The sequence below is a fragment of the Pristis pectinata genome, chromosome 28 (genome assembly GCF_009764475.1).
Source record: "Pristis pectinata isolate sPriPec2 chromosome 28, sPriPec2.1.pri, whole genome shotgun sequence".
Lineage (NCBI taxonomy): Eukaryota > Metazoa > Chordata > Chondrichthyes > Rhinopristiformes > Pristidae > Pristis > Pristis pectinata.
Genome location: NC_067432.1, coordinates 9,914,691 through 9,927,553, shown reverse-complemented (window position 1 = coordinate 9,927,553; position 12,863 = coordinate 9,914,691). Strand labels below are relative to the sequence as shown.

The 12,863-nt window shown below is 43.9% G+C and overlaps 1 protein-coding gene across 4 annotated transcripts in view; it reads left to right on the top strand.

Moving 5' to 3' along the window:
- Positions 1-12,863, top strand: part of LOC127584029 (EGF-like repeat and discoidin I-like domain-containing protein 3) — a 78,444-nt gene that overhangs the window by 34,996 nt on the left and 30,585 nt on the right. For all 4 annotated transcript variants that reach the window (XM_052040550.1, XM_052040549.1, XM_052040548.1 and 1 more), the window contains one exon: positions 1,102-1,227. In XM_052040550.1, the coding sequence (XP_051896510.1) occupies positions 1,102-1,227 (126 nt within the window). The remainder of the gene's footprint in view (positions 1-1,101; positions 1,228-12,863) is intronic.

The window sequence follows — 12,863 nt, the reverse complement described above, 5'->3', positions numbered from 1 at the left end:
TAATATAGTGTATTTCAATATGTTTGGGGCCACCACTTGCCTTTATTAGGCAATGCAGGTTCTCTAAATGCAGGTGTAGCAACAACCAGGGAAACTCCTGACTGGCGCTTTGGCTACACATTTTCCTGCCAGGTTGCCAGAGTTAAAATTGAGGCTTAATTAAGCTTCCCCCATCACGAACCTCACTGTGGGTTATTTCCACAACACAGGGCCATGTTGAGTTGAGAAACCTTCCTGGTTTTGCAAGGGTGTGTCTTACACTTCATGCTGTGTCCAACCAATGCATCGAAGGAGTAATGATGTTGGCCGGGAATTGTTTCTCGGCTCTCAGCACAGCTTTGAGGCAAATTCCATTCTGAAGACATAATGACGTCTCCGAGAAATTGTGGTTTCATTGCAGTAGCACATCCCAAGATCCCATGGAAGATATCATGTAAGGAGAAATTAGGACAGATGACCAAAAAGATAGATTCCAATAGCAGTCCTGAAGATCGAGAGAAAGGGAGATGGAGGGCTTTGGAAAGGAGGCCCTGAGCTTGGGAACTAGATTGGGAAGGAACTCTTGATCAAGTGAAGGGTTTAGATGAAGCAAATCGGGAACATGTATTTCCACTGAATGGTCAGTAACACCAAAAGTAAGACAAAAGTTAAGAACAAAGTGAGGGATTTTGAGAAAATCGTTCTAAGCATAGGATTGTTAAGGGATGGAATGTGTGACCAAGCAAGGTGATGGAAACTAGCTTTCAAAAGAGAAGGCACAAGAATTTAAAGGATCTAAGAAAGAGGTGTGGGAATGGGATTATTGTGGGCTAAACAATCTGTTTATGGAGGTAGAGTGCAATTATGGATTTTGATCCTAGGTGAGTTCACTGCCCCCATTGTAGACCCTTGGGAGGACTGGCTGGATAGTTTTGGCAGTGTTGGAAGATCACCTAATATATGCTTCCTGTGAAGCATAGAAACTTGCCAATTGGAAAATGGCTAGAAGATTCTAACAAAGCCATTACGTCACTACAACAAAATTGTCAATTAAATTGGATAAGTAGTTAGTTCCAGTTTGAATGGCAACTTTTAACCCATGAATATTTCTGTTTGTTTCAGGCCATTGTTATCCTAACCCCTGTCAAAATGGTGGTCTATGTGAATTAGTATCGCGTAGAGGAGATGTCTTCAGTGAGTACATCTGCAAGTGCCCTACTGGTTTCCAGGGTGTTCACTGTCAAACAAGTAAGTGGAGTTATCTACCTGGGGATTATTATCTGTGGAGGATATTTGGGTGTCAAGGCTGTTAAAACATGGGTGAAATTATTGCCTATTGGTGACGGATCACAAAGGGATTTGGTGCTCACATTGAAAGAGGAACATTGAATTGAGTGCTGACTCCATGAATTTGATACGATACGACAGTGGCATTCAAGGGGCTTTCAGATGGGCACATGATGTGCAGGGAATGGAGGGATCTGGATCATGTGAAGGCAGAAGGGATTAGTTTAATTTGGCATCATGCTCGGCACAGACATTGTGGGCTGAAGGGCCTGTTCCTCTGCTGTACAGTTGTATTTTCAACCTATTAACCACAAAGCAGCAACGTCACCTTGGAGTTTGGTGTTGGTTTTAGTGACGGAGGAGATCACCTTTGGTTATTAGCATGTGTGAGCTCTGTTGTGTCTAACTGCACATCCCAATCCACTGAAGACAATGGACGTAAAGGCATAAAGGTTACTCAGTAACTGTATTCACCCATCTTTTTGTGCTTCTGATCAAAGAATTACTTTCCCCTATCTGGGCCCTGATCTCATGACCTGTAGTGATCGGTGAACCTATTGGTAACTGGGTGCCATGTATAATTCTGCAGAGCTCTGCTGCTAATTCAGAGGCTTGGAGCTTGGGAGCTAGCATTGGAAAATTAGCTTTGGACCTTTCTGATATGAACAAGTGGTGACTCGGATACTGTGGAGGCACTTTCCCTTTAATTATCAGTTATTCTCTATATAGTCTTCCAATAATCCGGTTGGAAGAATTGTGTGTTTTTAAAGAAAACTATTTGCATTCCCTCTTCAAAAAGTTTAAGTTCCCTGATTAAATTAATTACGGATTGTGTTGGAGAAGTGCATTATCTCTGCTTACAGAAGACCATCGTTGAAACTCAGGCCTGTGAGAGACAATTTTGACTTTAGGACTAGATTAGAGCAATCAATGCATCTGCTGACGGCTCCCATGATATTGGTGGCCAGCCAGTGAGGAGATCGCCAGAGGAGAAATTGTTATCACTTGAGGCTTGGATCACTTCCCAGAAAAGCTTCGGGTGAACCCAACAGCTGAATCGTTTCAGCAGGACATAAAGGGGGAATTTATTCTCCCACCAAGGTTCCTAAAATTTTCAATTGCATTACAGATGTTTCATGGTCAGACTGACTGTGCTGGATATAGATCAATTTGTTGCATGTTAAATTAGTAACACTGCATCATTATTCAGCCTTGGCAACGGTGCCCTCAAGCATGGGGTCAGTTTCCACACAGCACTGATAATGCCCAGCAGTACTCTGTTATCACCCCCAGTTTCAGACACGACAGAAGAAGACCATTGATCCATAGTGCCTTTGCTGGCTCTCCCCTGTCCTGCTCTCACAAACCCGCACACACCTCCTTCCAAAGTCTCTATCCACTTCCCTTTGGAATGTGTCTGATAGAACAGTACAGCATAGGAACAGGCCCTTTGCACACAATGTCTGTGTTGAATTCAATGCCAAATTAACCTAAATCTCTTCTGCCTGCCTGTGATCCATATGAGCACCCCCCCCGCCCCATTCCCTGCATATCCATGTGTTTATCTCAAACCCTCTCAAACGCCACTCTCGTATTTGTTTCCACCACTTCCCCTGGCAGCATGTTCCAGGGATCTACTGCTGTCTGTGACCTCGAATATGTTAATCTGCTATAACCGAGCCTAACTTGTCAGGAAAAAAATTTCTCCTCCGCTCTGCTCTGCTGTTTTTACTTATCGTCTTTGAACAGGGCCCTCTGCTTACTGCCCATTCTGCCAGTGAAATGGGTTCTTCCTATCTGCATCAAATCTCCTTGGGGAGGATGGTTTGGATCAGGTGGGGTGTTAAGATAGTTAAAAGCTTAGACCAACCTCATGTTAGTTTAAATGGAGGAAGGATGGTGTGGTGAGTAACCAGCCCACTCCCAGGAAGCTGGTTATGTACTTAAATATTATGATGAGGCTATCTGTGTCCGATTTGATCTGTCTTCCTGATGGATTTGCACATGAATTGTCTGACCCTCTGCTGGCACTGTGACCTGTTGAGTGACTCCTGCATTTTCTGATTTCCAGATAATTCAATTTGTCTGGTTCTGAGGCCTTTTCCAGTTGCTTATCTGCAGCTCCAATCCATAGCTGACAATCCCCACTGCAATGGATCTGTCTGTGCATTCCTGCCCAGTGGGTATCTCACGCAGGAGTCTTTTTTTTAAGAACAAAGAAATATTGCACGTTTGTAGAATTTTCCACAAATATGGGATGTCGCAAAACCAATAAAGCATTTTTATTCTTAATGCATGGTCACTGTTTGTTGTAGAATAATTTCGGGTTGGGCATTCACTCACCTGATCTTCACATGTAAGAGCTTAAGGAACAGGCCCAGGAGTAGGCCACTCAGCCCCTCATACCTGACCCACCATTCAATAAAATCCTCACTCATCTTTTACCTCGGGGCCACTTTCCTGCACAAACCTTGTCTCCCTTAATATCCAAATATCCATCAGTCTTTGTCTTGAGTATACTTAACAGCTGAACCGCCAGAGCCCGCTTGAGTAGAGAATCCCAAAGATTCACCATCCTCAATGTGAAGGAATTTCTCCCCGTCTCAGTTTTGAATAGCAGACCCCCTTGTTTTGAGACTGTGTGACTGCTGGTTGCAGTTGCACCAGCCAGGGAAAATGTAATTCCTGCATCTACTCAGTCAAGGTATTTTGTTTTATAAGCAGTACTCAGAGAGAGGCAGCAATTTTCTGCTCTGTGCCTACTACTGTACAGGTAAACCAGCTCTGTCCTAATATACACCTAGAGAGCAGTTGATTACAAGTTACAGTTCTTTGAGGCACTTACCCAATTTTGCGTAAGCCACATCTGGCCTAACTTTAACAAAAGATGATAAGATATCTTTATTAGTCACATGTACATCAAAACACACAGTGAAATGCATCTTTTGCGTGGAATATTCTGGGGGCAGCCCGCAAGTGTCGCCACGCTTCCAGCGCCAACATAGTATGCCCACAACTTCCTAACCCTTACGTCTTTGGAATGTGGGAGGAAACCAGAGCACCCGGAGGAAACCCATGCAGACACGGGGAGAACGTACAAACTCCTTACAGACAGCGACCAGAATTGAACCCAGTTTGCTGGCTCTGTAATAGCGTTACACGAACCACTACATTACTGTGCCTCCCCCCAGGCAGTGCAGTGCTCCCTCTAGAGTGTACTGAAGTGTTAATCTAGATGCAAGTGCAGGTCACTGCAATAGGGTTTGAACTTGATATCTTTAGGCTGAGACAAGAGTGCAAAAGTGGAGTTCATAATATCTACTGCAAAACATCATCACATCAATGTGTCAAGTCAAGTTTATTGTCATGTGCACTACTATGGTGAGGTACAAGTACAGTGGGAAAACTTGCTTGGCAGCAGCATCACAAGCATGTAGATACGGACAACACATGGAATATAAATTATACAAAACAGTGAAGAGAGAGAGAGAAAAAAGCGACTGCAAAAACAAGACATTAGTGCAAAAAACAAAGCTGCTGTGGTATTTCCACATCAGATTGCACATATCCCAGTGCAGGTGAAGCTGAATTTGAGCTCTCTGTACATTTTGCCCCCATTGAGGCCATTGAAGGCTGAGAGAAATAACAATAATAATATTTATTAATTAGTCACGTGTACATCTAAACACACAGTGAAATGTGTCCTTTTGCGTTAACAACCAACACAGTCTAGGAATGCGCTGGGGGCGCCAACATAGCATGCCCACAACTCCCTAACCCATACATCTTTTGGAACATGGGTGTGTCGTGGGTTACGAGAAGCTTACAGGACGATAAAATTGAGATAAAGATCAGCCTGGCCATGTTCTTACTGATTAGGGGAGCAGGCTCCAGGGGAAGCATGTCCTACTCCCACTCCTTTTTGTTACTTTGTTATGCTTATTCTGTGGGTCCAAGAGCTTACTTTTGAATCCTTGAAGATTTAAACTGGTCCCACACACTCGATATTTAATATAGAGTACATGGCCAATTGGCATCTGTGGTAAATTAGGAAAAAATAATTTGTTGTTTAAGTTTAGGGATTTATTTTGAAATCCAGCCCAATGATACCCCTTCCTCTGGCACTAGATTGGCAGTCTTACTGAAGCCACAAGAAGGTTGGTGTAGCAGATGGGAAAATATTACCCTTGGGCAGCAGAGGACACTCCTGAGTTTGAAAATGAGTCAGGTTGTTGGGTTGTGCAGAGAGAGAACATCACTATGTACCCAATCCCTGCTGTGGCAGACCCACTGGTGCTCCAGGGAATACAATAGAAGGAATTTAATTCTGCACCTACTCTGTGCTGTTCCTGACCTAAGGATGCTTGATAGACATGGTGTAGAAAGAGAGCACCCCTGTTCATCTGCTGCTAAAGATGTTCTGGGAGACCCTGCTGCTGACACTTGGAGGGTGTAATATCTCTTTGCCCTAGATAGAGTCAGCACCACATTTAACACCAAAGAGAATGAAGTCTGCCATTGGATCTTGTCGTGTCTGGCCGTAGATACTGATGGAATTGAGCCAGAACACACTGAGTCTGGCTGTTTTTGTCTCTGATGCTCCTTTTCAAAAGCTTATTTGGTTTCTTAATTTCAGTATTGCACTTTCAAAATTAACTATGGTGAAGCTAGTTATACAACACAGAAACAGGCCCTTCAGCCCAACTCGTCCATGCTGACCAAGATGCCGATCTACACTAGTCCCATTTGCCTGCGTTTGGCCCATATCCCTCTAAAGCTTTCCCATCCATGTAGCGTCCAGATTATGTTGTAATTGTACCTGCCTCTACTACCTCCTCTGGCAGCTCACTACATACACCCACCACCCTCTGTGTGGAAAAATCTGCCCCTCTGATCCCCTTTAGATCTCTCCCCTCTCACCTTAAACCTATGCCCTCTAGTTACAGGGAGATACTGCAAAATAATGCAATGTATTTGGGGTTGATATACACACACAGTCGATTTTCTTCCCTGCAGTCACTTTAAGGTGAGGTATTTGAGTTTGATTAAAAAAATTGCTTTTTATTTCCCAGTATTATCCCTCATAATACCAAAGAGGCCGAAGAGTTCCGCATGAAAGGGAATTCTGACTAGCTCCTATCGTCAAGCTGCTAAGATTAGATGCTGTTTCTCCCCCTGGTATTATCAAACCTAGAATGATTAGAGCCAATACCAGATAATGGCTATGGTTAGTGAAAATCAAAAAACTGCACACTGAAAGATCCAAAAATCAAGAATGCCAGAAATTTGAAACAAAACCAGAAAATTCTGGTATCAGCAGGTCAGGCAGCATCTGTGGAAAGAGAAACAGAGTCAGTTTATTAGGTTGAAGATCCTTCACCAGAACTGGCAAAGAGAGAAAAGGGCCTTCAGTCTGAAAGCTTAACCCTTTCTCTCTCCACAGACATTGCCCAGTACAGCAAGGGTAATAGACTGTCTTTATACACAGAACCCCGGTAAAGTCAAAAATGCAGTTGCATCATATATTTGTCTCGATTTAATATTTGGACTGGATCCTAGACAGTGACAGACGGGAGGCTTTCTTGACCTCAGTTTATATGTACATCTTTCAGATGTCAGTTGACAATCAGATGAAAGCCTTGCTATATTTGTTTAGCAACGTAGCATGTAGTAAAAATCTGAAATCATGAGACTGATCTAGAAATCTGGATACTTTTTTTATCAATGCAAGCTGTCTGTGAATCTCTTATGCAGTGGAATGAAATAACAACCATTTCTGGCTTATAATGCATCATTTTGGAAATTCAACAAGGTTTCTCTGTTCAAGTTTTACCCTGATGCAACTGCCAGTTCCCATTTTAATCACGCATGGTGTGATATCATTTCCTGTGCAATGTTCCTGCTGCCAACCCAGATGTGTAACTTCTGTAGCAAACCTGGTCTCTTTGGGTCCCATAACCCCCTTCAAACTGTGTCAAGCTCGTGACCTAGATGTCAGTCTCCTGCCGTCCACCCCAAACCTCCCAAACCAAGGGTCCCATATCTGCCCCCCATACCAACACAGAGCTCTTATCTCTGCCTGCTGCCCCCACCCCTAACTTGATCACTCCTCCCACCACTTGATCTGTCAGCCTGTCCCTCTGCTCAAAGGGAGATGTGCAAGGGCCATTCTGAAGCCCAAGGCCTCTGACACTACTGGGTTTTAAAGCTTGGGCCCACAATGGAAACAACTGTTGATGTGTCAATGTTGAGCCTTCAGTGTGCTTTTAACAATGCAGAATCAGAATCAGTTTTATTATCACTGACATATGTTGTGAAATTTGTTGTTTTGTGGCAGCAGTGCAGTGCAGAACATAAAGACATAAAGATTACTATAAGTTACAAAAATAAATAAATAGTGCAAAAGAGGAATAATGAGGTAGTGTTCATGGGTTCATGGACTGTTCAGAAATCTGATAGCAGTGGGAGGAAGCTGTTCCTGAAACATTAAGTGTGCGTTTTCAGGCTCCTGTACCTCCTCCCTGATGGTAGTAATGTGAAGAGGGCATGTCCCGGGTGGCGAGGGTCCTCAGTGATGGATGCCACCTTCTTGAGGCACCGCCTCTTGAAGATGTCCTCGATGGCTGATCAGTTTCCAGTCCAGAACGTTGATCATACACAGCAAGTCCATGAACAGGTGATTCAGGCAGCATGGTAGCCTGATGTCTCGCTGCTCTAGCGACCCAGGTTCGATCCTGACCACCGGTGCTGTCTGTGTTGAATTTCCACGTTGCCCTCGTAGGATTCCCTGGGTGCTCCGGTTTCCTCCTACAGCCCAATGATGTGCAGGTTGGTCAGTTAATTGGCTGCTCTAGATTGTCCGGAGCTGAATGGCAGAATCTGGGGGGAGTTGATGGGAACGTGGGGAGAATAAAATGGGAGCCATGTAGGAAAAATTTAAACAGAGGCTTGATGGTCTGCAGGACTCGGTGGGTCTAAGGGCCTGTTTCCATGCTGTATGACTCCATGACTATATGATAAAGGTTGTGAGCGGAGCTGTTTGGATTCTGAAGAAAGCTCTGTACTCATGAGGTAACCCAGCCTTTTATTTTGCAATTGATGACAAAGCTGCAGTGTTTCTCCAGCACTCTCCATTCTTTACATCCTTTCTTTTCAGTGCTATCTCCTGCCATCAGGCTTTTCCTTTTCCTTGCATCTTTCTGTATACCGCCTGAAGGGCAGTTTGCTTCTGAAGAATGGTATGAGTTTACTAAACACAGAAATCTGGAGTTAAGAAGATTACTGTGCTCTCAATATACCATGGTTGCAAAAGGGGAGCAGTAACCTGGGAAGATATTTGAATACCTGTTCATTGGAGGGAGCATTAATGTCTTAGCATAGGGCTGACTATGAAGATGCAGTACCATACTTTGCCTTCTGCTTGCTGCCTGCTAAATGTTATTCATAATCAGTATTTTGCCTGACATCTTTATTGAATGCATTTCATTGTAAATTGAATGTAATCATGCTTCTTTTGTGAATAACAAATTTAGGAATGCACTGCAAAATCGCTTACTTGCACAGAGAGGGAAGGTGGGGGAGCTGTGTAGCAGGAGATAGATGCAAAATAGCACAGAATCAGCATTCAATAGTTAACATATCGCCCCGCCAGCTAAGACTTTCTGAGCCACTAGAAAGGGTGAAGGGACCTCGCCAAAGGAAGGTATGTCCGACAAATAGCACACTCCCAGTACTGCCACGAACTGATTTGGTGCTTAATTCCTGCAGTGGTGTTTGTGCCATTGAAGTCTGATTGCTACAGACTGAGCCAAGATGCTGTATAGTACCGGCATCCAATGTTCTCAAACTGTGGGTGACTTACAGTTGTGCAGAGGAATGAAAACACCTTATAAAAGCAATTTTATTCAGAAAGTCCATGGAATATTGTCAGGAGAATATGGGAACTGTTCTAGACGGCATTCCTTGTGGTTTGCGTGCTGCTGGAAGTGTCAGTTGCTGGCCGGATATAGCTGGGATTGTGGAATGTTGCTGAAATAGGGCTTGGGGTATGCTGTTGCTGCAGGCATGTGCTTATAATGGGGAGTCAACTGCCAGGTTGTGCACCCAACTCTTGGGTCTGGTTGCAAGGGTGACAGTAGGCTACACATAGGTGTAGGCAGACAGATGTAGAAATACACACACACATTACTGTACTCACAAGTGCCTGAGGTGTGTACATAGACAATGGTACACATTGTGTTCAATTCAATGGAGTTAATGTTTGAGGATGGTTTCCTCAATGCTTTACACTGATGTAACTACAGTGGTCTTTCCACTTAACATGGAGTGTTTTCCAGAGACGTGGTTGATGGTGCCTTTCCAGGCTCTTCAAGTGATGTAACTAGGTTTCACTGCCCCAAACAAATTTATACGCTCAGCCAGAGATCCTGTGGCAGTCAAATAGTGCGTGATTAGAACTCACTGAAGGTACACCTCGAGAAAAACACAGAATGAACTGGCCACCAATTGATCCCAATGGTGCCAAAACCTCCAAAAAGCAGGGAATAAAAAATACCTTGGCCTTGAATCCACACAACCAAAAGGAATCTCAAACATTGGATAATTTTCATAGCTGTGGAATCAAATACTGAGTTGTCTCTGGATTGTTCATTGAACCAACATTCAAAATCAAAGGACTGCTGCTGGCGTTGCCATGGTGACATATGAACATGTGCATATCTGCATACAAATACATGAGCCTAAACACTGTTCACATGCAAAACTCCTAAAGCTCATTGTGTCAGTGGAAGAAAGCCACTTTGGATTTTTTTCTCTTTGACGTAGAAATCTACCCCAAGGCTCCTTGCCAAGATAAAAGGGGAATGGATGTAACCAAAGCTGGAAGTATTAGAGTGCATAATTTGAAGCTTGGTCATATGTTGGAGGTTTAATCAGGCTCTCAGAGGGAGGGAGAGGGACGCTGAAGTCATGGTGTTACTTGAAATTGTGGTTGTCCAAGAGGTTGGAGTTAGAGGAGTGAAGAGCACTGAGACAGAGGGTGGTTGTGCTGGAGGGGGGTTACACAAATGCTTGAAGTTGCATTTAGGTAGCACCTTTTAGATTCAGATTAGTTTATTGTCATATGCACCACGGTCCAATGAAATTCCTTGCTCGTGTGAAGCTCACAGAGTAAACAGTAGACATGGTAATAATAAGTAAGGGGTTTGTACATTCTCCCCGCGTCTGCGTGGGTTTCCTCTGGGTGCTCCGGTTTCCTCCCACATTCCAAAGATGTACGGGTTAGGAGCTGTAGGCATGCTTTGTCGGCACCAGAAGCGTGGCGACACTTGTGGGCTGCCCCCAGAACACGCTACGCAAAAAATACATTTCACTGTGTGTTTCGATGTACATTTGACTAATAAAGATAACAGTGAATAAACCCAGCACAAAACAATGGAATGGTGCAAACTGAGGTAGTGCAAAAGAAATGCTCAAGTGACAATAATAGAAGAGGTAGAATTAAGGTTTCAAGAACGTGGCAGCACCACCAGGAAGGGGATGTGAAAGAGGTGATTGGTTCAGAAGTCTGATAGCTGTGGGGAAGAAGCTGTTCTTGTGTCTGGTTGTCTGGGTTTTCAAGCTCCTGTATCTTCTCCTAGAAGGTAGAAGAGAGAAAAGGGAATGGCCAGGGTGGCAGGCAGCCTTGACGATACTGTTAGCCTTCCTGATGCAACGCATGGTGAAGATGGACCTCGGACTTGCCAAAAATGCCTCACTGCAGCATTATCACAGCATTTCCAAAGTACTTATTTGTTAGTAATCCAGGAAGAGAGAGATGGGAGGAGTGCAGTGAATAGGACCACACATGCCGCAAAGTGCAGCAAACCTGCCTTTGGACAATGAGCTGGGTAAACATAACAAAACAGGGGACACTCTCAGAGCTTCACCTGCAGATCAAAGAAACTTTAACAAAATAACTTGTACTGAATCCTGCCGTTCTGCAATGAGCAGAATGCCTTTATTGCCCTTCAGGTCTGATAATTCTTTGATGAGTTGACCCTTTGCTCTTTTCAAACAACAGTCGGAACAATGGCTCTTCCTTCAACCATGGAACAGGCTCTCGCTGACTCCACCCTCCTTGGCCTGAGGGAGGAATGCAATCTCTATAGCTAATCAGAAGTTATCTGCAGGGAGTTAATAGGTGCCTGTAGGGTATTTATTGTGTTAAGTGGTGGATAACTGAGTAAAAGATACCTGAAATAGCCTGTTCACAGTGCACATTGTGACAAGTGAGAGATGGTCTTTTCAGCATTTGATGACAAGAACTAGATGGCATTTACCTCTCTGCGGGCAGTCAGAATTCTTAGCCTGCCCTACAAAGGATGGTAACATTTTTCATTCTCAACATCGAGGCAAGTTCCAAGGAGCACCAGGTTTCATGGACAACCGATTGTCAAGTAGTCTGCTTGATGCAGACTAGGCATCTTAACTGTTTCCTTGGGCTCTCACACCCCTATCTCAATCCATACATGGCAACTTCTGCAACGGGTTGCTCTGGAGACCACCTCAAGCTACAGGCCACATGTAGGTGAGCAGACGCAAACGCAGCTGCAATATTGGGTCCTCGTACATGACTCTGGAGCAGTTATGGCCGGCGAGATACTTGGCCACCTTAACAAGTGGGCATGTGCAGAAAGAGTCTCTTTTCATGCCAGCAGTCAGTCGATTCTTGACACTGACAGCTGACCAGAAATCTGCTCTACTGCTGGTAATGAGTTTGTTGCCTAAGAGCCTCTTATCAGGATATAGTTTGGCCAGGGATCAAAGTCAAAGTTGAATTTATTATCATTTGCACAAGTAGATGTATGCACAGGTGCAAGAAAAAACTTACTTGTAGCAGCATCACAGGTACATAGCATCAAATACACAACATTCATAAGAAAAACATTAAATTATACAAGAAAGAACACAATTAGAACAAAAAAAAACCCAAGTCTATTGTAGTGCAAAGTGGTCATAGTGTGGCCATACTAAGACAGTGATTAGGGTTGTGCAGGTTGGTTCAAGAACTGAATGGTTGAAGGGAAGTAGCTGTCCTTGAACCTGGTGGTGTGGGACTTCAGGCTTCTGTACCTCCTGCCCGATGGCAGCTGCGAGAAGATGGCATGGCCTGGGTGGTGGGGATTTTTGTTGATAGATGTTGCCGCCTTGTGGTAGCGCCTCGTGTAGATACTACCGATGGTGGGGAGGGATGTGCTTGTGATGTACTGAGCTGCGTTCGCTACTCTTCTGCAGAGATCAATGTCTCATCTGGGGACGCATGCAATAATGGTACTCAAATTTGGTTGATAAACACTCTTCAAATAGTTTAGTAATCAAGAACCCATATCTAAGTTATAAACTACTCAAAATATGAAAGTACTGCATTTAAAATGTTTTAATACACCTGTATCATTTCAAATGCAAATCTCTTTTATATAGCCATACAGTACAGAAACAGGCCCTTTGGCCCACCATGTCTATGCGGACCATCAATTGCCCATCTGCACCAATCCTATTTTCCACCATTTGGTCCCTGTATGCCTTGGCAATTCAAATGCATCGGCACATACTTCTTA